This window comes from Chelonia mydas, chromosome 1 (assembly GCF_015237465.2).
Source record: "Chelonia mydas isolate rCheMyd1 chromosome 1, rCheMyd1.pri.v2, whole genome shotgun sequence".
Lineage (NCBI taxonomy): Eukaryota > Metazoa > Chordata > Testudines > Cheloniidae > Chelonia > Chelonia mydas.
The window spans coordinates 323,253,689-323,278,561 of NC_057849.1; the positions used below are offsets into that span (position 1 = coordinate 323,253,689).

General features: G+C 42.2%; 3 protein-coding genes and 1 long non-coding RNA gene across 8 annotated transcripts in view; 1 reads left to right on the top strand and 3 right to left on the bottom strand.

Annotated features, from left to right (window-relative positions):
• The window catches only part of LOC119565074, a 3,473-nt gene extending 2,610 nt beyond the window's left edge, over positions 1–863 (bottom strand). Inside the window, exon 1 of one of the 2 annotated variants that reach the window (XR_005223794.2) lies at positions 404–863. This is a non-coding gene — a long non-coding RNA (uncharacterized LOC119565074). Of the gene's footprint in view, positions 1–332; positions 350–403 lie in introns of those variants that run through there. The other variant, XR_006292389.1, reaches the window with a different exon arrangement.
• Positions 1–1,805, bottom strand: part of PSMC2 (proteasome 26S subunit, ATPase 2) — a 20,124-nt gene extending 18,319 nt beyond the window's left edge. The window contains exon 1 of the mRNA XM_043551990.1: positions 1,628–1,805. Coding sequence (XP_043407925.1) covers positions 1,628–1,790 — 163 coding nt within the window. The 5' untranslated portion in view covers positions 1,791–1,805. The remainder of the gene's footprint in view (positions 1–1,627) is intronic.
• DNAJC2 (DnaJ heat shock protein family (Hsp40) member C2) lies at positions 1,148–24,326 on the top strand. 3 transcript variants are annotated; one of them, XM_037889198.2, is made up of 17 exons: positions 1,148–1,281; positions 3,034–3,224; positions 4,505–4,580; positions 7,694–7,792; positions 10,096–10,237; positions 11,959–12,039; positions 13,342–13,407; positions 16,736–16,827; positions 16,931–17,052; positions 18,587–18,736; positions 19,201–19,289; positions 19,376–19,445; positions 20,217–20,401; positions 20,835–20,935; positions 21,875–21,982; positions 22,603–22,757; positions 24,199–24,326. In XM_037889198.2, exons 1-17 carry the CDS (start codon positions 1,224–1,226, stop codon positions 24,271–24,273), a joined length of 1,860 nt encoding a protein of 619 aa, XP_037745126.1. In that variant the 5' UTR covers positions 1,148–1,223; the 3' UTR covers positions 24,274–24,326. The 3 variants fall into 3 exon arrangements, 2 of the variants coding, with proteins under 2 accessions (XP_037745126.1, XP_027682032.1); XM_027826231.3 differs by lacking the exon at positions 1,148–1,281 and adding an exon at positions 1,466–1,617; XR_005223793.2 differs by lacking the exon at positions 24,199–24,326 and having other exon boundaries at positions 20,835–20,952; positions 22,603–22,697.
• PMPCB (peptidase, mitochondrial processing subunit beta) overlaps positions 24,281–24,873 on the bottom strand; it is a 9,753-nt gene continuing 9,160 nt past the window's right edge. For both annotated transcript variants that reach the window (XM_037889199.2, XM_007063784.4), the window contains exons 12-13: positions 24,757–24,832; positions 24,281–24,669 (exon numbers count right to left, since the gene is read on the bottom strand). In XM_037889199.2, the coding sequence (XP_037745127.1) occupies positions 24,605–24,669; positions 24,757–24,832 (141 nt within the window). In that variant the 3' untranslated portion in view covers positions 24,281–24,604. The remainder of the gene's footprint in view (positions 24,670–24,756; positions 24,833–24,873) is intronic.

Genomic DNA, 24,873 nt, shown 5'->3' on the forward strand with positions numbered 1-24,873 from the left:
GGGTGCTGATGATGGAAATCATGTATTTTGGTGTTTGTTATTACTACTTTAAGCCAGGGGGTGCAGCAGCACCACCAGTACCATTAGTTCCAGCACCACAGCTGCTGAGCCCCCACATCCAGACATCCTTCACCAAGCCCCATCCACCCACACCCAGAACCCCCTTGTTGAGCTCCAGCCATCTTCAACTGGACCCACCTGTAGACTCCAATTCCCCTTACACCCAACCCCCCCCAACAAACCCCTATGCATCCAGATGCCCCCTGCACCCAGACCACCCACCAAGATGCCTGCACCCAGACTGCCCCACCTAGAACCCACTCATCCCACACCTGGATCCCCCCCCCCCCCCCCAGCTCCTCCACACTTGGATCTTGCCGGGCTGAGCCTGCCTGCGCCACACCTGGATCGGACGTGCAAGCCAGACTCTGTCCCTCTGGCTTGTCATCTTGTTGTGCCTGGCGCAGAGGGGCAGGGCCCAGGCGTGTTTCTGGGGCAGACCCCAGCCCTTGCGCTGTGTCAAGTGCCGCCTGAGCGCCTGTCTGCTGGGCTGGGTGGGGGAGCCGCAAGGTGATCTGCCACCTCCGTGCAGCCCGTTGCCATGCTGCAGCCTCCACATTTATTCATTAACAAAACTGTGCAGAATTTTAAGATATTATCCACAGAATGGTTATTTTGTTGGCACAGAATTTTTCATTTTTCAGGGCGGAATTCCCGCAGGAGTGCCCCAGCAGGGCCTGGCCCGGCGCGGGGGGAGGAGAGGGGTTTCGTCTCCGTCACCCTGCTGACTGAGGGAAGACTGTGACAACGTGCCGCGCTGGGTCAGCCTCGTGCCTTGACCCGCCGCAGGAGGAAGGCGCTTCGCAGGCCGCAAAGGCCCCCGCTTTGGGATGGCTCCTGCGGGCCGGCCACGGCCGCAAATTGTGCGCTGTGCCCTGACCCGCCAGAGGGAGGCCGCTTCCAGCGCATGGGAGAGGTGGGGCGCAGAGCGAGTGCCCAGCCGGGGGCTGCCGGAGCTGCAGCGCGGGAACGTCGCCAAGCGGGGCCTGTTCCGCTCCGGGGCTGGGTCCCGGGGGGCCGGTTAGCGCGAGACACGCGCGGGGACCCGGAAGTGGTTGCCGGGTATCTCTCCATGCGCCGGCTCCTGGCAACTACCTAGAGGGAGCGAGCGAGTTCGGAGTCTCCGGTCCGGGCGCAGCTGGGAGCAGCCCCCGCCCGCCACGATGCTGAGGGGGGCAGAGGACGGGCAGGTCACCGCAGTCACCAGAGCCCTGTCCGCGGGTAGGTGCCTTCCCTGCCCCGCTCCCCACGGGCACCGCCCCCGCCGCTGCCCCGGCCTCCCCCCGCCCCGGACCTGCCGGAAGGAGCGGGGGGCCCCCGCCTCGCGTCATCTTCCGCGTTCCCGGCCAGCTGCGCAGCGCCGGGTCCCGCCGCCGCCGGGGGGCTCGGGCCGGGGGGTGACCGTGCGGCACCGCCCCGGCTTTCCCTGCTCACGCCCGCCGGCTCCGCGCTAACTCACCCGGGGGACCCTGGGTGTGACCGAGCCGCTGCTTGGGTTACGCCCCGCGCCCAGCAGCTGTACCCGGAGCACCCACAGCTCCGCTTGTCCGAGCCAGGGTATGCTTACCTCCGCGAAATGTAGAAATCCTTGGGACAGGACTGTGTCCGTGTACAGCGCCAAGCACAGTCCAGCACTCAAATGCCCCTGGGTGCCAGCCAGACACATGCCCCGTCCTCCAGCACACACAGACTCCTCCATCCTGAGATATGCTACCACCTGCGGCCACCATCCTGCAGACACTTAGGCATGCGCTTCACTTTATTGCCTTTGACTTCATGTAAACAATTGTAGGATCGTTAAGGGGCAAGGGTGATTTTTAGGGTTCTTACAACTGTAACAAACTTGCAGCAAGTATTGTTGCGTAGGTTTCTCCAAATAAAGGTTCTGTTTTTGGAAAAGTCCTATTAGATTGACTGTGCTAGATTTTAAGCAGTGATTGTCCAAGCCACTCCTTTAACGGGAAGCAGGACACTGCTAAACTTAAATATGTGCTGCCAGTGCCAAACCATTGGTATTTTTAGGGAATTAATGAATAAGTAGTGAAATACTGTACATAGAACATCTAATACAGTATTTCAAGATAGTCAAAAGCGAGTATTTAAACTGGTAGTTTAATTTGGGCATGCTGCACAGTAAGCAACCCTTCCATTTCTCATAGCTATTGCATGGGGTCAATAGTGTAGGAACTTTTATGGGATGAGGAATGCTTTTGTTTGCTGGCTGACTTTAGGACATGATCCTGCAAACAGTTACACACATTTAACTTTACTTCTGCAAGTAATCCCACTGAAATCCAAAACTAAGCACATGTTTAAGTGTTTTCTGAATCAGAGCCTTTATCTGTTTAATTCTGAGCAATTTAATATCTAAAAGAAAGAAGAGGATTTAAAAGTCACCATTATATAGTTGAGGCTTAAAATGAAGATTTTGAAAAGCTATGTTATATAAATAGAAGAGCATTTAGCTCTTGAAGTACCCTATTTTATTTGGTTTTGTTGTATTTGAACATTACCCTTTAGTGGTTTTAATGCAAATATTGCATTATTATGACAGTGAGGGCCAGAGAGTGAAATTAACCAATCTGATTTCATTGTCACAAGGGAGTTATGTGTAAAGAGTTAACAACATAAATGATAAGAGTTAATCTAAACGTCAGTATTTTACTGCTAGCAAACCCCACCCCACCCCCCGTTCATGAAAAAGGAAAGAATGTTGTTTAAAAATAAACATGTCCTTTTAATTTGATGACATTTCAACATTTGAAAATACAATAACGTACTTGGCATAAACAAAGTAGTGGACTATTTTGCAAGTTGATACAACCTTTGATACAAGTTTTATTAAATGTGAATTAAAATGTCTCCTGGCCGTGGTACCTGATGAGACATTTGGTGAAATAATTCTGGATTCAGGATGGAAAGAAAATTCTAAACCAGAATGAAGCTAAGTTTCTCTTACACTTTTGTTTACAGCTTCTGTGCTCTGTCAAGTTGAACCTGTGGGAAGATGGTTTGAAGCATTTATTAAGAGGCGAAACATAAATGTTTCTGCCTCTTTCCAGGAACTGGAGGATGAGAAAGAGCTCTCTGAAGAGTCAGGGGATGAAGAATTGCAGCTTGAGGAATTTCCTATGTTAAAAACACTTGATCCAAAGGACTGGAAGGTATACAACTAACGGGAACACTGAGTTAGTTCTTTTGCTAGAAGCATCACCACAAATTTATCTAAATACTTGTTCCTTTTCCTTTTCTCATCTGGATTTTCCAAGTTCTTTAGCCTTATAGCTTCCTTTTTGTATTCCACAGGTAGTCAGGTGACTAAGGACTGGGAACTTACATCAGCATAGCTATGTCTCCCAGAGGCGTGAACAATCCAAACCACTAAGAGATGTAACTATGCTGACCTAACCACTAGTTTAGACAGTGCTGGGTTGACAGAAGAATTATTCCGTTGACCTACTTGCCGCCTCTCAGGGAGGTGGATTACCTGCACTGACAGGAGAACTCCTCCTGTCGGTGTAGGTAGTGACTACACTGAATTACTACAGCAATGCAAATGCAACAGTTTAAGTGTAAACATAACCTAAATGAGGACAGTTTTACAAAGTGTCAGTAACTTCCCTATTGTTAAATAGACTGAGGCCTGGTCCATACTGCATTATTAGGTTGGCTTAACTAGATCGCTCACAGCTGTAAAAACTTTCAAGCCCTGTGCAATGTAAATATACTGACCTAAGCGCCAGTGTAGACACTCCTAAGTCAAATGAAGACTTCTTCCATCAACCTAGCATCCAGTTCTCAGAAAGGTGTCTATACTTCAGTGACGGAAGAACCTCTTCTGTCGCTGTAGTCACTATACTACCATGACGCAACTGTGCTGCTGTAGCATTTCTAATGTAGACACACCCTAATAAATGCGCATCAGAAGGAGCTCTTAGCCTTGACGCTCTATTTCCTGCTTAACTGGGTGTGCAATTAGTGAACTGACTGGCTTGAGATCCAGTCCTAAACCCACTAAAATCAAGTGGCACTCAGTAAGAAAATGTCGTTTTTCTTCTTCTGGGGAATCCAGGCACCTTTTCAACATAACATTTCTTGACAAATTGAGGTACGCACTCATCTGTGTTCTGTAAAATCTTATAGCTATATGAATTTGTGTTAAGCTGGATGCATTTTTATAACAATGGCTTGTTTTGTAACTACTCAATTTGTAGTTAGAAATTGCTATAGTCTATGGGAGAATTGTTCAAATTGCCTTTTTCTAATCTTTACACACAGAGAGGAGATTGCTGCCTCTCTCTGCTCCTCACAAAAGAAGCTATGGAAAGAAACCTTTCAAATAATTATATTGGTCTGCATATGTGGTCTTGCTTTTAAAATCCATAAGAGAATTCTACTAGATTACAGGTAGCTATGGTTATTAATGTTTATATTTCTTTATCAGAATCAGGATCACTATGCAGTTCTTGGACTGGGACATATAAGATACAGGGCCGCTCAGAAACAAATCAAAGCAGCCCGTAAGTAATTGCATTTCTTATTAGTCATGTTAGAACAGAGTTTTTTATCTTGTGTATACAATTCCATATTGTAAATACAAATATGTACACTTTAAGGACCAAGAGTATATTCATTTCACTTCAGAGTGCTCACTATAAAGCTGAATTTGTTTCACTTACCAACTTTTTCATTCATCTCAGACATCTAAAACCTGCAGGTCTGAAAGTTTAGTGAATTCCAAACACCTCAGACAGAAATCTTCAGACTCTCAGCTTTCTGATCTAGCCTTGCTTTTCAGAGACAACCTTGACAATATAATCCAACCCACCGTGCAGACTCAAGAAGACATAATCAGCCTAGCTGAGAGAATAGCACTTAGAGAAACAAGATCTGGTCCACTTCAGCTGAATGGGGGGAGGATCTTACCTTTGAAGCCTATTTATGAGTACCTACATTGTAACACTGGTTAACTGTTTGTTTAATTACTGAATGTTATCAGAAAAATCTAGTTACTGCTCTTATTATTCCAGTCGCTTAAATTAACGTCACATAGGAATAAGGCTGTAACTACTGAAGTAGCATGTAATCAAAGGTTTTGTTACATATTATTTGATTTTGTGATAATTTAGATTATTGAGAAGTTTGCTTTTCCCTGATTTGAACATAAAAGGGGTGTTTACTGTGTTGTCAGCTCAAAAAGTGTTTGGTTCCTGAGGTCTGGGTCTCAGGGATAGAGCAATGTAGTCAACAACCTTTAAATTCTCATATGCTAAACTGATGTTACAATCTTCTTAATATTACAGTTAATTAAGCAATAAGACAAGCAGTTACACTGCTTAGTGACATGACACAAGTATATCATAAGGCATGAAGTGTGATTAATCTGTACAATTCCATGTTCTGGGATGTTTTATGGCATTTATACGTTTAGCAATTTAAAAAGCAGTATCTGTCATACTCTAAAATTGTAATTAGTGCTTTAAAGTAATACGGTAAAGAGAGAACTTTGCAGGACAAATAGTAAAATATTTAGCTGAACAGTATTTAAAACTGTTATGATAACTAGTTAATGACTTTTGTGAAATAAATTGATGGATTTAGGGGTAGATCCTGCAAACACTTATGCATGTGAATAAACTCATTGTCTCATGTGGGTTAAGACAATTTACTCCTGAGCAGGGCCAGGTCTAGGATTTTTGCTGCCCCAAGCAAAAAATTTTTTGGCCGCCCCCGGTTTTTTTTTCTTGGCCCCCGGTGCCCCCAGCTCCACCCCTTCCCAACCCCTTCCCCAAATCCCCGCCTCCTCCCCCGGTCGTGCCGCATTTCCCCCCCCCAATTGCTTCCTACAGCTCTCCCCCACAACCCGCCGCCCTAGCTCACCTCCGCTCTGCCTGCTCCCCTGAACACGCCACCACTCCGCTTCTCCCCCATCCCTCTCAGGCGAGGGAGAGGCAGCGCGTTCAGGGGAGCAGGCGGAGTGGAGGTGAGCAAGGGTGGGGGGGGAGCGCAAGAAGTAACGGGGGCGGGTAGAGGAACCGCTCCCCGTCCCAGCTCACCACCGCCGCCTTCCCCGAGTGCGCCGCCACTCGGCTTCTCCTCCCTCCCTTCCAGGCTTGCTGCGCGAAAGAGCTGTTTCGCACATGGCAAGCCTGGGAGGGAGGGAGGAGAAGCTGAGTGGCGGCGGTGCACTGAGGGGAGCAGGTGGAGCGGAGGCGAACTGGGGCAGCGGGGGCACATTTCTAGGGGCGGCATGGCCGGCGCTGGAATGCCGCCCCTAGAAATGTGCCGCCCCAAGCACCTGCTTGTTTCGCTGGTGCCTAGAGCCAGCCCTGCTCATGAGTGTAAATGTTAGTTATGTTCGCAGTGGTTATGTTCACATTACATGAACCACCATCCCAATTAACACTAATTACCATTAGCTGTTTTGACAGAAAGGCCAAGGACTAAATAGTCCAAGGAGCCTGCAATACCCTCTCCTCAGAGGTGGTCCTATCAAAACAGAGTTAGGGCATATTGGATTGAAAATGAGAGAGCTTTCACTCTTGAGTCATGCACTGTTCTGTTCTGTGAACTAGAGGCTTTAATCTGGTTCTTTTCACAAGCCATAGATTTATGTAATCACTCCAGTACTGCTTCATATATCTGATAAATGGGGTAAAATGCATTTCCTGGGCTGGTTCCAGTACAACTTTGAATGCTGCAGAGTTCTACCACTGAAGGGAGGCTGCAGCTAGAGCTTGTAGCAGAGCTGTTAAAGTAACTAAATACGGTTTCCTCCTGGAAGTCTCCACTACAGTCCTTTGGTTTTCAACTTCAGTAAATATTTCATATGTGAAAGACACAACTTAGAATTTAGTGCTGTCTCAGTTTAGGCCTTGATCCTGAAAAGGCTGGCAGACATGCTCAATTTCATGCACTGTGAATAAAATTAAGCATATACATAAGTCTTTTCAGGATCGCGGCCTTAGTTATTTTCCTTAAAAACTGAATCTGTAAAGTTCTGCAATGAGACTCCTATTAAGGGACACCGTTGGTTTAAAAGTCACATTCTGTCTAAATTATTTTTACCTACTCTAGTTACAAGTAACACCTAATATTGTAAATTAAAGAATTTTTGTATTTATTTTAGCAGTTTGTTGATTTTTTGCATTTGACAGCACTTTGTACAAAGTTTGTTTTATAGTTTTTCCTCTGTAGTCAGTAAGAGCCCAGTCCAGCAAGTTACTCCATGCAGACCCCTGTGCCCCTGCAGAACTCATTGCAGGTTTAGGGCTGCAATCATTTGGAAGATGCCAGGGGTTTGGAATGTTAGAAGTCCCAGAGAAAGTGGTGCTGGTTCCAATTGATTGGAAAGAGAGAGGTAAAGATAGTCTGTAGTTATGATTATTTTGTGTCCTGGAATAGGATGGATACTAAACACTTTTTAACAAACACTAAATTCTAATTTTCAGTGATGATATTATATTCAGGAGGGTCTATTTTCTCATTTTGGTTTCCTTTCTGATACTTTAAAAAAAAAAATCTGAATAAAGAAATGCAGATCATGACTACGGTGCTGTTTTGTTTATTTTCCAAATTACAAAGTGAAACGTAGGTGGTGTAACGTGTCTGAACTGAACTTATTTGTTGCTAGATAAAGCCATGGTTTTGAAACATCATCCAGACAAGCGAAAAGCTGCAGGGGAGCAGATAGGTGAAGGTGACAATGACTATTTTACCTGTATAACTAAAGGTAAGAAATTTGGAGGAAAATGTAACAGTGCTCGTTTAATCTGATAAGTATTTTTACAGTGCTTTAACTGTAGTTCTTCCTCTTTGCACAGTTTGATCGTTAGCTGTAAAACCAGAAAAAATGTAGTTTACCATTTTATCAAGTTGTTTCAAGAAGTAGAATCAAATTAAAATAGCTTTCCTTCTGTTGGAAACAATTCTAGAATAGCTCCTCTTATTTCACAGCTGACCTACAGAGCATCAGTTTCCCATTTCACGCCAAGTGATAGGAGAGGGCAGTTAAAGTAGATTCTTATAGCAGTATATACTAACATGAACCAATAAAAATAGCCATGTATCTCCTAAAATAAACTGGCATACTACTATGCAAGGTAATAGACCAATTTAAAGGGGAGAAGTCGCTAGCGGTACTAGGACCTGACTTCTCGTGCATCTGCTCTGCCAGCTGAGCTAAAGAAGCCGATACCCTAGCTCAAGTCAGCAGACACTGTTATCTATTACCCATAGTTGGCCAAGCAAAGCAAGGTCTTGTACTCAACTCAATAGTATTTCTGTGTCTATAACATGATAGATAACTTTGGAATACGGCATCTGATCAATTCAAAACTTCCAGGGAATAGTCTAGGCATTAATAGGCATAACCTTGTCAAGCTGGTCAGGAGTTTTTCAGCAAAATGTTTTTAGTCAAAAAATGCCAATTCACTAAATCTGAAACTCTTCACGGGAAAGAATCAGTCCTGACAAATTTCTGTACTTGAAAATTTTGAAAAAAGTTTTGAAATGTCATGAACATCCCATTTTGAAAACAAAAAATCTTGTTTTTCTGGTTCAAAACAACTTTCATTTTGAAATTTAAGTTAATTACAGTACAAACTTCTGTTAAATGTCAAAATTCAAATGAAACTTTTAAGAATTACCTAACAAAATGTTTTGATTGACCTCAAGTGAAATTTTTTTTTTTTTTTTTTGATTGTGAAAATTTATTGAAGTTTTGACTTCTCATCCCAGTTTGAGATGGGGAAAAATTTCTGACATCTCAAAATTTTTTGTGGGATAGGAACATTGTTTCCCATCCAGCAGTATGACTCTACTGATTTTGGTGCAAATTGGAATACCGGAAAAGCCTGAGTCGGGGGAAACTACAGCCCCAGACAGCCTGGTGCTGCTGTATGGGGAGATTGTCCATATCTTGCAGTCTAGTAGAAATAACAAAGCCTAAGAGGGAGGGTTTGTAGAGCGGAAGCAGGACCAAAGGGTGGGGTGGGGAGCAGAGGCCACAGGGATAGGGCAGTGTCTGTGGGAGAAGTGGGGACCTGTGGGGAAGGGGGAAATGAAGAAGGGACCTGGGGGTGAGTGGTGGTGGTGGTGGGGTGACAAAGCAGGGTGACAAAGGGAATAGGAGTGGGGGTAGATGGTGATGAGGGAAGCAGGGACGTGGAGCAGGGGAGCTGGGCTGATGGGTGTGGAAGCTGGGAGATGAGTGGACGGGGTGGGGGGCACACAGACTCTGACAGGAGGGAATACAATGTAGGCTGCAGGGATGAGGGAAGTGGTTGGGGGGAACAAGAGGGGGACACATGGCCCTAGGCATAAGGAAGTGGTGGGGCAGTTGCCGGTAGTCCCTAAAATGGAGGGGGATGAGAGGGTGGCATGTAGGAAGGCTGTGGGGTAGAATGGAGGGATGCTCCAAGCCCCTGTCTACATAAGCTGCAAAATGAATGACCCCTTCGGTTTTAATGGCCATGTTAGAATGCTGCTTAATGCTCCATTTTGAAGTCCCAGTGACACACTTGCAGCAGAAGACATAAGTACTCCGGTCAATAGCTCTTGTTATTGCCTCTGATCCTGTAATCAGAATCGCACAGGCAATTCCTAGGGAAGTCCATGGGGCACCACACAGGCACAAGGGCCTGTCTACATGGATGTGGTTGCAGAATTGAGGCCTAACGGAGATTCACCTGAACTCTCAGTGCACTGGGGACTGAGTTTATCATCACACAGTTCGTTTAACATATAATTAGTTTTGCCACTTATAGCTGTACTTTAAGGGTTAAATTTGTTGGCTGCTTTTTATAAGCTTTTTCCTCCTCTTCAGTGTTTTGTTACTTACCATTTGCAGGAGCTGACAGCAAAGTTCTTGCAATCACAACAACAAAAATGTTAGAAACACAGAGGTCTAAAGTATGGTGATTGTTTTGTTGTTAAGTGTTTAGAATTTTATCTATAACATTTCCTCCAAGAAGCTCCTGTATGTACATTCATCTCCAACCTGGTGTTTTATGGCCTTTAACCTTTTTTCTCCAGCTTATGAAATTTTGTCTGATCCTGTGAAGAGACGAGCATTTAACAGCATAGATCCTACTTTTGATAACTCTGTACCTTCTAAAAGTGAAGCAAAGGAAAATTTCTTCGAAGTGTTTTCACCAGTTTTTGAAAGGAATGCCAGGTGAGCTATGTCACAGTCATTCAGGCTCCCATCGCCATTGCATGGCAATCGGCCATTTGCAGTTCCATATGGCATTATGTTTGTAACTAGTGGGTTCTTTCCCCAAGATTTTAAGTGTGGCTAGGAAGCATAATGATTTAGCAAGAGTTTAATATAATTATGTCTCAGGATAACGGCTCCTGTATTCCTCCTCCGTGGTTTCCTCAAGGGAACCAACTTAAGGTTTCCATCTCCCAGCCATCACTTCTCGGGTGGAGACCCCCGTCTCTCTCCCTCTTGACCAGGGTTTTAAGGCTGAACAGTTCCCTGCCTTACACTGATATCCCCAGCAAACCAGTCTGCTTGAAAGCCAGCACCTGTGCTTTTCTTTTCTCTTCTTTCTGAGGGCTATGAACAGTGTATTGCCAGCAGTTACAAGATACCATAGAGCTCTTTCTAAGTAAGCACACTTATTGTTATGGTAAAAGCATTACAGAGAAAGTATATAAAAAACAATAAACAGATTTAAATACAGACTAAACAAAGCAAGAGTCACCCATCGGTCTTATGGGGCCCTCATAGGCCAAAGTCTTTCCAACACTTCCACAAAGGTTGGGGCCTCTTTTGGGTATAAGGTATTGTCTGTTTGGATCAGAAAGAAGGCCCTGAGTCAGTGTAAACACAGCCTTTTTCTATCAAAAGTCCTTTCTTTGTTTGTTGGTCTCTGGAAAACTCAATTTGAACCAGTATATGCAATTCTCCCAGAGGGTTGTATCTATCTTGAAGTGTTTACAAACTGAGTGATTTGCCTTAATCAGCCCCCACTATTTTTGGTTCCTGGAGGAGTTGTGGTAAGCCTCCCTCCTGAAATTGTGTATAATCCCTGGCCCATAGTGATACATAAATTTAATACACTGTGGTCCCCAAATATATTGCATGAGATTGCAATTAGGGCCGTTGATCAATCGCAGTTAACTCCCACAATTAATTAAAAAAATTAATTTTGATTAATTGCACTGTTAAGCAATAGAATACCAAGTGAAATTTATTAAATATTTTTGGATGTTTTTCTACATTTTCAAATGTATCGATTTCAGTTACAGCACAGAATACAAAGTATGCAGTGCTCACTTTATTTTTTATAACAAATATTTGCATTGTAAAATTGATAAATGAAATAGTATTTTTCAATTCACCTCATACAAGTACTGTAGTGCAATCTCTTTATCATGAAAGTGCAACTTACAAATGTAGGGTTTTCTGTTATATAACTGCGCTCAAAAACAAAACAATGTAAAACTTCAGAGCCTACAAGACCATTCAGTCCTACTTCTTGTTCAGTCAATCGCTAAGAGAAACAACTCTGTTTACATTTACAGGAGATAATGCTGCCTGCTTCTTAATTACAGTGTCACCTAAAAGTGAGAATAGGCGTTTGCATGGCACTGTTGTAGGTGGTGTCGCACCTCCTCATTTTCTCAGCAGAGTGACACGCTTCCCTTTCGCCCAGAATTTAAGCATAGCTGGTGATTTCCTTTGTTGGCTTATTAATCAGTTGCTTCTCTCTGCAAGGTTGCTGTTGCATTGTGACACTGTCTCTATGTGTATTCCAAAAAAACCCATATAACAGTTAACTAGCAAATAGGAACCTAGACTCAGTTTAATTCACTTGTATTCTATATGACTCAGTTTTACGGCCTTTACAACTTTCATTTTAAACAAGGTTCAGTTCATTGTTACAGATGGTCAAATAAGAAAAATGTTCCTAAACTGGGGGACATGAACTCTTCATTTGAAGATGTGGATGCATTTTATTCATTCTGGTAAGTAAGTTAGCGCTTCAGTTTATAGATAAGGTACTGTCACTTTAAAAATGTGGTATAGTGGATGTTAAGAGGTTTGCGGAGCTGTTCATCCTTGGTTTAAGTCTCCTCTGGGCTGGTAGTGGTCTAAAGTGACCCAGTGGCTCTTTGATGCCTTATATGAAATGAATTGGTTTCACTCTAGTTCATGGTTAATATGTCTTCCACATAAAACCACCACACAGTTGGCACCCTTGTTGGCAATCTGACCAGAATTGCCAGCGTTTGAATGAATGTGGAGACGAGGCTACCTTCCCACCCCTAGAAAATCCAGTCTGTGAATTACTACAGGCAACTCCACCCTGCGCTCTTCGAGGGAGAGCCACCCCGCTTACACACACTGGCTGTGTAATAACAATTTCAAGAAGTAATGCTGAGTCAGATTTGTAGAAAGGATTAATTAACAGCAATTTGCAACAAACACACTGTAATCTAGTTTGAGCTAAAGTTGACTGGCACTTGAAAAAAAAGAAAAAAGGTAACAAATTGCAGTACCAGTCAGTTCATACACAGTCAACTCTGTGTCTTTCCCCTAACCTGTTCCCCTGATGTGAACATCCAGTGATTTCTTCTTCTGTCCTCTGTTCTAGGTGAAATAAATCTAGTACTTCATTTCTAGGTTGCTTTCATCTTTACTCTTTGTCAGTTTGTGTATGACACTTCAGCAGGGGAAGGGATGTCTCGTTGCTAAAGCACAGACCCCAGTGTAAGGAGACCTGGCTTCTATTTCTGGCTTTGCCAAGACTCCCTGTGTGGCCTTGAACTTCCCCTCTGTAAAACAGGGATAATGATAATTGTTTGCTTACCAATTGCTTTGAGATCTTTGATTGAAAGGCACAATAGAGAGATATTACTAAGAACAACTACTCTGCTACAACTAGTGTTTTCTTCATAAAACAAAGAGGCTAAAACATTGACGTAAGACTGGGTGGATAGGCAATTTCTATAAATGGAAGAAGACTTAAGAAAACCACAGATGCTAGTTAACTCAGAGGGTCTCTGGCATCTAAGTAAACAGAGCTAAAATACATTTAAACAAATTTAAAAACAATGCTTCGCAAATGGACTGACAGCTTTTATTTCTATAATATTTACAAATAGCTTTTCTTGAATTTGGCACGTTGACAGAAGGCAGCAATGTTGGTCTAACTATACTAAAACCTAGCATTAAAAATGCAGACATTTTAAAAATGGCGTTATCTTTTTATTTTATCAGAAATTGTGTCTCTCACCTGCATTGTTTTAATTTTGCATTAACTATAGGTATAATTTTGATTCTTGGAGAGAGTTTTCTTATTTAGATGAAGAAGAAAAAGAAAAAGCAGAATGGTATGTAAGTAAAAAGTCTTTGATAAGGGACTGATTATTACAGCAAGACTTTTCACCTTGTAGTTAGGCTGTAAATCAGGGGAAGGAAGGAAGGAGAGTCTAGTTATTAGAGCGTGGGACTGGAAGTGAGGAGTTCTGAGTTTTATTCCAGGCTCTGCCACAGGCTTGCTGTGTGATCTTGGACAAGTCACACTCTGTGTCTCTGTTTCCTCATTGGTAAAATGGGAATAATTCTTGCCTACGTCACAGGTGTGTTTATGAAGTGCTCTGAGATCTTCTGGTGTCAAGTGTTTATTTCTTGTACATTTGTGTAACTTCAAGCTCTGATCTCAACAGAGCTCAAAAGCAGAACTGGGCAAGGGTGGTACTGATGATTCAGTAGGTATCACTCTCCTCTCTGAATCAGCACTGATTTGATACTCTGCTCTGAGGATGGAAGTAATACTGTTTGTATTTAGACAGCAAGCTGTTGGCATCTTGATGCCACTAAAGATCCCATGTTTCAGAGTAGCAGCTGTGTTAGTCTGTATTCGCAAAAAGAAAAGGAGGACTTCTGGCATCTTAGAGACTAACCAATTTATTATAAAATTATAAAATTTATAAAATAAATTGGTTAGTCTCTAAGGTGCCACAAGTACTCCTTTTTTTAAAGATCCCATGACACTCACAGGAGTAGTGATATTACTGAATTGTCCTGACCAAGTGCCAATTGTTAATTACATTCTACCTACTTTAACCTTCCTGTAGTTGTAATTCATAGATTCACAGAGTTTAAGGCTAGAAGGGACTCTTAGATCATATAGTCTGATCTCCTATATATCGCAGGCCATTAAATTTTACCGACTTACTCTTGTATTGAGCCCAGTAATTTGTGTTTGGCTAAAGCATATCTTCCAGAAAGGCATCCAGTCTTGATGTGAAGGCTCTCACATCATTCTGTATGACTGCCCTACCCTAATCCTTAATAACCATTCCACCAATCTTTGTGTCATTCATAAATTTTATCAGCACTGATTTTATATTTGCTTCCTGAGCATTGATGAAAATGTTGAATAGTGTCTGGCCTATGACTGATCCCTGCGGAACCCCACTAGAAGCACCCCCATTTGATGATGATTCTTCATTGATTACTAATTTTTGAGATCACTGAGTTATTTAGTTCTTAATCCATTTAAAGTGTGCTTTAATATTGTATAGTGCTATTCTTTTAGTCAGAACATTGTACTGTACTAAGTCAATTGCCTTACAAAAGTCTAAGTATATTACCTTACCCACCTTGTCTCTATTATATTTACACAGTCACCTTTATCAACCAAACTTGTAAACTTGTCAAAGAATGAAATAGGTTTCAGAGGGGTAACTGTGTTAGTCTGTATCAGCAAAAAAAACAAACAAAAAGAAACGAGGAGTCTTTGTGGCACCTTAGTCACTAACAAATTTATTTGGGCATAAGCTTTCATGGGCTATAACCCACCTCATCAGATGCATGGAGTGGAAAATACAGTAGGCAGGTATAAATACACAGCGTATGAAAAGATGGGAGTTGCCTTACCGAGTGGGGGGTCAGTGCTAACGAGGCCAATTCAGTTAGGGTAGATGTGGCCCATTTCCAACAATTGACAAGAAGGGGTGAATATCAACAGAGGGGAAATTACTTTTTGTAGTGCTAACAAGGCCAGTTCAGTCATGGTGGATATGGCCCATTAACAACAGTTGACAAGAAGGTGTGAGTATCAACAGAGGGTGAGGGCTCTAGGCGGCTCCCTGGAAGTGGCAACATGCTCAGGCGGTCCCCAGGACCAGCCACACCAGCCATTGCTCAGGCAGTCCCCGGGCCAGCTACCTGGGGCCACCTGAGCAAAGGCTGGTGCAGCTAGCTGCGGGGCTGCCCCAGCGGCTGGCTGTGGAGACAGTCCAGCAGCGGCCGGTGCGGCTGTTCCTGGGGCAGTCTGAGCAGCTGGCCCTGGGGTCAGCCACACCAGCCACTGCAGATGTCACAGAGGTTGCAGAAAGTCACGAAATCTGTTACTTCCACGACCTCTGTGACAGATACGGAGCCCTAACTATAATATAGGTGTATATCTGGTTGGAAAACTGTTCCTATACAGTAGTTATCAGTGGTTCACAGTCAAGTTGAAAGAGCATATTGAGTGGGGTCCCACAGGGATCAGTCCTGGTCCTGGTTCTGTTCAATAGCTTCATAAAAGATTTAGATAATGGCATAGAGAGTACATGTATATAGTTTGCGGATGATACTAGGCTGGGAGGGGTTGCAAGTGCTCTGGAAGATAGGATTACAATTTAAAATCATCTGGACAAACTGCAGAAATGGTCTGAAATAAATAGGGTGAAATTCAGTAAAGGACAAATGCAAAGTTTAGGAAGGAACAAACAATTGCCCATATACAAAATGGTAAATGACTGCCTAGGAAGGAGTACTGTGGAAAGGATCTGGAGGTATAGTGGATTCACAAGTTAAATATGAGTCAGCAGTGTAACATTGTTTCAAAAAAACAAAACATCATTCTGGGACATATTAGCAGGAGTGTTGTAAGCAATACATGAGAAGTACTCCATCTGATAAGATGTATCCAGTTCTAGGTGCCACATTTCAGGAAAGATATGGACAAATTGGAGAAAGTCCAGAAGAGAGCCAAAATAATAATAATGATGATGATGATTAAAGGTCTAGAAAACATGGCCTGTGAGGAATGAGTGAAAAAACTGTTTTTGTTTAATCTGGAGAAGAGAAGACTGAGGGGGAACATAATAGTTTTCAAGTACATATAAGGCTGTTACAAGGAGGTGAAAAATGGTTCTCCTTAACCCCTGAGGATAGGACAAGAAGCAGTGGGCATAAATTGCAGCAAGGGAGGTTTAGGTTGGACATTAGGAAAAACTTCCTGTCAGGATGGTTAAGCACTAGAATAAATTGCCTAGGGAGGCTATAGAATCTCCATCGGTGGAGGTTTTTAAGAACAGGTTAGACAAACACCTGTCAGGAATGGTCTAGTTAGTCTTTCCTTGAATGCAGGGGCCTGGACTAGGTGACCTATTGAGGTCCTTTCCAGTCCTTCACTTCTATGAGCCTATGATTGCTGAACTGTCTTTCATGTTAGACTATGTAGTGTGGTTGAGCTGTTGTGCAAGGGTTTGGGGTTTGCACTAGAGCTTTGTGGGCCAACAGCTTATGCTTTTAAGTCTGCTTTTACTACAGTTGAAATGTGAAACATCTGCAAATTGGTTCTTGTAATGGAATTCCTGACAGACCATTAACAATGCTGGTGATTGGCAGAGCTGAACTAACACCATTCCTTCCAATTTGTAGTCGAGATGAGAGGAGGTGGATAGAAAAACAGAACAGAGCAGCCAGAGCACTGAGGAAAAAAGAAGAGATGAACAGGATAAGGACATTAGTTGGTAAGTATAAATTCTGCCTTTTTAAGAAGAGGCGTTTGATAACTAGCAGTGAAAACGTTTAGTGTCCCCTTTCATGGACACAATGCTTTGTTTCCTCTGCTAGACACTGCATACAGCTGTGATCCTAGAATAAAGAAATTCAAGGAAGAAGAAAAGGCAAAGAAAGAAGCAGAAAAGAAAGCAAAGGTAGAAGCAAAACGAAAAGAACAGGAAGCCAAAGAAAGAGTAAGTTTGTAAATTATTTATATGGGTTGAGAAACTCCGAGACTTAAATATATCTGATCGCCTGCTTCAGCTTCCAGATCTGATAGAGGCCACACTCTGAAAATTACACCGAGGCCTGAGACTTGCTATTTTCCGTCTTGTTCTAGTGCCAAAAAGGCACTGCTATATTGAGTGACCAGTGACCCTTTTAAGACTGAGAGTGAGATGTGGGCAGAACACAGCCCTGGCAGTCAGGAACTTCTAAAATCAAATCCCTGTTCAGTGCAGACTTTCTTTATTGCCTCAAGAAAGTCCCGTTAACATTTGTGGCTTAGTTGCCCCTCTGTAAATTGAAATAATTGCTTACTTTATGGGAGTGCTTTATGGACTGATTGGTCATTATGTGTAAATCCCTTTGAAGATGAGCAGCAGCATGCACTTGCTAATGCTAGCAATCTGTGAGATAGCTGCTGCTAAAATCTTAGTGTGATTGAAGAGGTTGGGAAGTAAAAGATGCTAATCCAAATGGTATGATATTAAAAATCCTATTTTGCAGTCTGCCAGCAATAGCACTTCAGAAGAGCAGTACAAATGCTTAAAGAACCATTAGATTTTTCTAAGGACTGGTCCTGCAACAGGAATAAGATTTCTTCTAAAATGTAAATCTGCAGTTGTTCGTGTCCACACTACCCTCCTTGGGTCAGTGGGGCAGATCCTCACCAGGAGCGCTTCCACCGACCTGAGAAGGGCAGTGTGGGGAGCTGAGAGTCCAGTTTCTCAGCTCTGCTGACAGCTCCCTGCCGGGAGCCTGGTTGCCCCACAGGCTCCCAATGGGCTTCCCCCCCTTTACTCCCCATTCCCGGCCAGGAGTTGGGGAAGGCACCCGAGGCTTCTCACCCCCAGGGAGCAGGGTCCAGCTGCCTTGGCTCTCCACCTCCTACCACGGGAGCCAGGCAGCCTTGTTATTTTTACTGCTCACCCAGAAGCCCTGGCTCCGAGTGAGGGGAGGAGCCGCCAGGGCTTCTCAAGCTGTCCAGTTCTCCAGTGGAATGGGGGCAGCTGGGTTCTAGCTGCCGGCTGTCTTGTGAATTTCATGACAGGAGATGTGAAATTGACAAGACAGCCAACAGTGGAGGTGAGGGACACTGTGTCTACACAGATAATGGATCGCCTTAACTACACCAACCTAAGTCTTATGCCTCGCATGGAGATGGAGTTGTTATGGCAGTGTAGTAGGCACTTTCATTGGTGGGTGGAAGGCTATAGTGTAGATGCTGACATAATTAGGTCAACATAAGCTACCTTATACGTTGACTTAACTGTGTAGTGTAGACCAGCCCTCAGAAACTGGGTATCTTCAGTGCTAGTGAGGTATTTGTTAATTAATGCCAGGCAGTGTGTGTGTTTGTGCTTGCGCATTCACCTTTTGTTTATTTCTTAAATGGTCAATCTTCCAAGCATTTAAATATTGATAGTTTTATTCACCTTGTTAAAGTAGCACATCTGTGCATCTTACACCAGAAGACCTACTAATTTTTTTCCCCTTTGATTGCAGCAAAGACAAGCAGAATTAGAAGCAGCACGGTTGGCTAAAGAGAAGGAAGAGGAAGAAGTTAGACAACAAGCATTGCTGGCAAAAAAAGAAAAAGATATACAGAAAAAAGCAATTAAGAAGGAAAGGCAAAAATTGAGAACAACATGCAAGGTATAGATGTCACTGTAGCTGAATATAGACTGTATTAAGGAAATTGTCACACCCGGTTAGACCAGAACTTTTCCTTTCATGCCAAACCACTCATGTATGTTTATCCTTATAAATCAAGGTGGAGGGTGGAAATTGTGTGCGTTAAGTGTTTTTTCTCCATGTATCAGAATGAATGTCATTATAGATTTTTTTTTTTATTTTTTTTAATACAGATTCACAACACGAAGAGATGCTTTGGTCTGTAAAGGCAAACCAATGTAGCTTTATGAAGACTATCAACTAGAAAGCAAAATATAAAAGTACACACCCATACTCCAATTTCAGTTACATGAAAAACATCCAATTTATTTTAAGGCTATTCAGCTCCAGTTATAGTAATAACAGAGGAATGTGTGTGTGTTGAGATGCTCTTTGAATTTCATTGTCCTGTACCTTCAATGGAAAACCTGTATTTCTGCTTTCAGAACTGGAATTACTTTTCTGATAATGAGGCAGAGTGTGTTAAAATGATGGAAGAGGTGGAAAAGCTTTGTGATCGTCTTGAACTAGCAAGGTATGTTTTCCTGACCCTGTTTGCTCTACATTTTAATATCCATCTTTCTACTAGATCTCCAATATAACTTAACAATTTATTTTTAGCCTGCAATGCTTGAATGAAGCACTTACATCCACGACAAGGGAAGGAGGAAAGGCTGCTGTAGAAAAACAGGTAATTCTACATGGTGTCAAATCAATGTAATGAAAATTTAGATTAACTAAGCTTATCTGTCTGACAGCATCTAAACAAGTTGGATATTAACTTAAGATATGCATCTTAGATTGAGTTCTTTACATGGTAAGAATGACCACCAAGACCTGTGTTTCATAACACAAAGAAACGAGACTTTGCTGCTGCTTCCACAATAAATAGCAGAGTTCTGGGTTAGTCTAATGAGCTGGTGCCAGCAGAGTAAGAGTTTATGCATTTTAGATTAGTACAGTACCTAATCATGACAGTCAGTAACTGGTGTAATATCCCATAAAATTTTAGATAAGGAAGTTCATATTCCTCAGCAATAGTGAATTACTCTGGGGAAAATGGCCTAGTCTTTGCTTATCTTCATTATGCAAACAAAATCTAGGCTCTGTGCTAATGACCAAGAGTCAGCAGTCAGTCTAGATTTCCCCTCCAATATTGTTGCTCAAATATTGGAAAAGTGTCTAGTTTAATTTCATAATGAGTTTGCACTCGTTATGGATCAGTTTTTTGGTGTGTCCATGAGTATGTCTGCACATAGCTATATCTCTATGTCATCTGCTGGGGAAGTAATGGTAGAACAGGTAAACTCTCTTTCCCCAAGTATGATGTACAGAATAAGAAAACCAGGGAAAGTTGAACCCCTGAAGCAATTCCAGTAGCTGAAAATGTAGAAGGGACTTCAGTTTTGGATTTGTGGAAGAAAATGTTAAAATTAATTGATGCACATTTTTATTCATCTAGATAGAAGAAATAAATGAACTTATCAAGCGAGAAAGAGAAGAAGCAGAGGCTCGTTTGCGCCAAGCGATGAAGAGTTCAGAGAGGTCAACAAGTGGTGGTGGAGGTGGAAGTAAAAACTGGTCAGAAGATGACTTACAGTTATTGATTAAAGCTGTGAACCTCTTCCCTGCTGGGACTAACTCAAGGTACTTTTTCATGTTTTAAATGTAAAAGACAATTAAAAAAAAATAAAATAAAAAATTGCAACTTGTGGCATTCCTCGTGAGATTTCAGAGCACCTGAAACAATATTTTGCTGTAGGGCCCCTACAATGTCCCTCCCTGTATGCTTTAGAGAATCCTTTCATTTTATCTCAGTGCAGGGCAGAGACCTTAGTCAGTAACAGGCCAACCCAAACTCAGTGCAATTTAATAGAAACATTCTGTACTCCACTTACTGTGGATGTAAAGTAGCATATTTGGTTTAAAGAATTGAGAGTGGTAAGGATTAGAGCCATGCTATTGCAAGCATAGACCTCACTATAATTTAGGTACAAAACAGCTAAGAAATTAAACATCTCTCTCACTGCTATTCTACCCTATGCTATTTTGCATTGTTTGTTTTCCATTCTTGGTGTAGGTGGGAAGTTATTGCCAATTATATGAACTTGCATTCTACTACTGGAATAAAACGAACAGCAAAAGATGTCATCAATAAAGCAAAGAGCCTCCAGAAACTTGGTATCTTTATTATCTTTGTAAGATGGTCTGCGTGCTTCTATATTATTTGTGTAATTTATTTTTCTTTAAATGCAAAACAAAACATTCATTGTCCATTCATGGAAACGGTTTCTATCTTCAGTGAGTGAAAGCAGATAGGGGAAGTAAAATGTCATCATTAGCACAACCACTGGTTTTTGCTCATTCTGAGTGGAAATCATCCTTGTCAAGATGAATTTTTAGATCAGTGCTGCTGTGGTGAAGAGATTTTACCATGAAATACAAACAGGCCTTGTGCGATGGCTAAACCACCATGCTGTGTTGAGATGCAGTTCAGTTTAAGACTGAACCATCACGATGCTATCTGTATTAATCATTACTGAAAGTAAAATCTCAAAGAACACCACGACATTCCTTTCTTCCAGCTCAGTGTTCCACTAGAGAGAGAGTGCATTATTTAAAGGAGTTTCTCAGTCACTTTGTACCAAGCTACTTGCTGGGATAAGAAAAATACGTAAAATGAGACACAATATCCTGATTACCTGCTGATAGAGCTAGGTATCCACACTAATGCTTAACCGATTTAGAGCCTCATCCTGCAGTCATCACTCCTGGGAATAATCCCACTTGGGTACAGTGGAACTAAGCATGTGATTAGGGCTGCAGGATCAGACCCCAAGTGACCTGGAAAACAGCTTTTATGGTACAGTGTAAACATTAGAATGGGATTGAAGCTTTTGGATATGTCACTTTTGGATCAATATAAATCTCTCCTAGTTTTCATCTAACAACCTTTATTGCTAACCTTTGAAATGAAACATTACATTCATCTTCAAAATATCTGAATGCTAGCTTTAGGCTAACTTGCTATATGATGTGTTAGACATTTATGTATGGCTTTTTAAACTTCCCATTGTGGCCTCTGGTCTTGTCAACTAAATGAATCTGTATTGTCCTCAGACCCGCATCAAAAGGACGACATAAACAAGAAAGCTTTTGATAAGTTTAAAAAAGAGCATGGAGTGGTACCTCAGACAGAGAGTGCTGCACCGTCAGAGCGATTTGAAGGTAAGGCTGTAAGAGAATTATTTTCAGCCCTTCACAAACAATTCTATGCCTATAGTTAAGCTTGATAAAAGATAGTGGCCCGGATTCCTCTTCAGATGTCTGCAGGGGCTGCCTGCAGGTGCAATAAGAACCATAGTTCAGTGAGTGCAGAATATGGCTAAAGAACATGTTGGCTCAGGACACTTATCCATTTGAGGCAGCTGTCCGATTTAATGCAATTTGGGGGGCTCCCTTGTCTCTCCTATAGATCCTTCTCATTTCCCCAGAAGCAACCCCAGCCACTAAAGCCACACTGTCAGGAACTGTGGGGTTCAGGAGATCCATTATAGGGGCAGAGAAGGTATGGGCCCTCTCCACAGATGAACTTGGCTTTGCACAGAACCCCAAGATCTGCACTGGACACTTCCCTCCCCAAGGGGCGGATGATCACTTCCTTACTGAAATGCAAAAGGAAGCAGTTATAGGCTTCTTAAGTGGTTTAAAAGGCACAAGTTTCCTAGGAGCATTCTCGCTAGCTCATCCCACTACAGGGGTAAAGTTTTATATAATTAGAGGACTTTTGGCTAAATATTTAATATTTCATCACTATTCTCATTTATCAATGGCTTTTTATAAAACAGGACTAGTCACAGATTCAGCCCCTTGGACTACAGAAGAGCAAAAACTTTTAGAACAGGCTTTGAAGACATATCCAGTAAATACTCCTGAAAGATGGGAAAAAATAGCAGCTGCTGTCCCAGGGCGGTCAAAAAAAGACTGCATGAAGCGCTACAAGGTAGGAAATGCTGTTGTGTCTTCATCCTATGATTATGTAGTTAGCCTGCTGCAATACCTAGTCTCCACAACTGTCAGAGCTGCTGTTTCTTCAAGAAAAACAAGTGGTAAAAATTAGTTGGTCCCAGGATATGAAAGACACAAGGTAGGTGAGGTGGTAATCCTTCACTGGACCAACTTCTGTTGTGGGAGGGATAAGCTTTTGAGCTTCACCAAGCTTTCATTCAAGTCTGGGGAAAGTAACCAGTATGTCTATGCTAAATACTTGTTTCATAATCTATTCCAAATTGTATCAGGGGTAGCCATGGTAGTCTGTATCCACAAAAAACAATGAGTCCAGTGCCACCATAAAGACTGACAGATTTATTTGGACATAAGCTTGCTTATGTCCAAATAAATGTTAGTCTTTACGGTACCACCAGATTCCTCGTTGTTACTGTGAAACAAGGGGTTCGTACGTGCTGATGGAGACTGCTTAAAATTAATTGGGAAATAAAGGTATGTTACAAATTGGTGTCATAATGGCTCATAATTTGTATCATCATATTGCTTGCTAACCCTTAACTGACCACTTAATTTTAAGCAGTCTCCTACAGCTTGTATTCAGCTTAAGTTATGTCTACACTTAACACTACAGCTGCAGTGCTTCAGCATAGACACTCACTACAGCAATAGGAGGGGTTCTCCTGTCACTGTCATTAATCTGCCTCTCCAAGAGGCAGTAGATAGAACTCTCCCACTGACCTAGCACTGGCTGCTGGGGAGGGGGGGTTTGACTTAACTTTTTAGTGCAGCCCTGGTCTTAAGGTTTGGCTACACTTACATTTTATAGTGCTCTAACTTGCTGGCTCAGGGGGCTGAAAAATCACCCACCTGAGCGCAGTAAGTCAGAGCACTTCAAAGCTGTAGTGTAAACAGCCTCCTAGCACTGGGAGCCAATCCCCTTGTGGAGGTGGATTACCAGGAGTGCTGGGAGAGCTCTCTCCTAGTGCTTGCATGTGACTGCGCTGCTGCCTTGAAGTTTTCAGTGTAACCATGCCCTTCGACACTCTAGTTACCTTTTTCTAAAGAAGAGCTCTGATGCTCATCCCTTCCACCAACAGAAGTTGGTCCAAAGGAGGTAATTTTTTTTAATCTTGTCTCAAATTAAGGTTAACAAGCATGACAAAGCATTAACACAATAATGAAAGGAGGAAGTTTAACCGTCTAAGCTGTACAGGTACTAGGAAAGGGAGCATAACTGACTAGTCATCACATCTTGGCTTTAGATATTCAGCCTCTGCTTTCTAAGAATTATGCATGCAAATGAATACTTGTATTTTCTAAAGGCAGGCCCTTGGCTATCCAAAATCCTATTTTGGTTGGCAGAGTTAAGTCACTATATGATTAGTTGTCTGAATTTAAGTGGTTAAATACACAAATTTGTTTCTTTTACTCTGCAGGAACTTGTTGAAATGGTTAAAGCAAAGAAAGCTGCCCAAGAACAAGTGTTGAATGCTGCTAAAGCAAAGAAATGAGACTCAGTGACAATCTTTGTGTTCTGTTTTATAATAAAAATGCAAATACTGTACATGTTTTTATTCTTTAGACAAAATCACATGAATAAATGTTAACTTTCTGAAATTAGTTTCTCCAACTACAAAAGGGTAAGGACTGAGAATAAGTGTCAAGGTGACTTCCCCGTAAGTGACGTTTGTAATTTTTGGACACTTTGTTTCCCATGGTAGGGCTTTTGGTACTGAAGTTGAGGGGCAGGGGGTTCAGAGAAATCAAATGTGTTTGTCTACATGCCTTGTGACAACTGCTTTAGAAATCTAGTAGCTTCATTAAAACATTTATCATGTGTTCTTAATCACGTAGCCAGTACATGCCACTATGGATTCTGTTATAATCTGGAAGTTGTTCAATTGGACCTGGAAATTAAAAAAAAAGTCAGTCAAGACATCCATTTAAGCTGCAGTTTGGCATAGTGATGAAACAATGAAGGAGAATAAGCTTACCCACAGCAGCAATGGCAGGGCACTTATCATAAATGTACTTTGTGCAAATCTCTCTTATGCTCTGGGCATCAATAGCCTGAAAAGTGTTTTGAGAAAGGTAAGTTAATATTTTCTTGG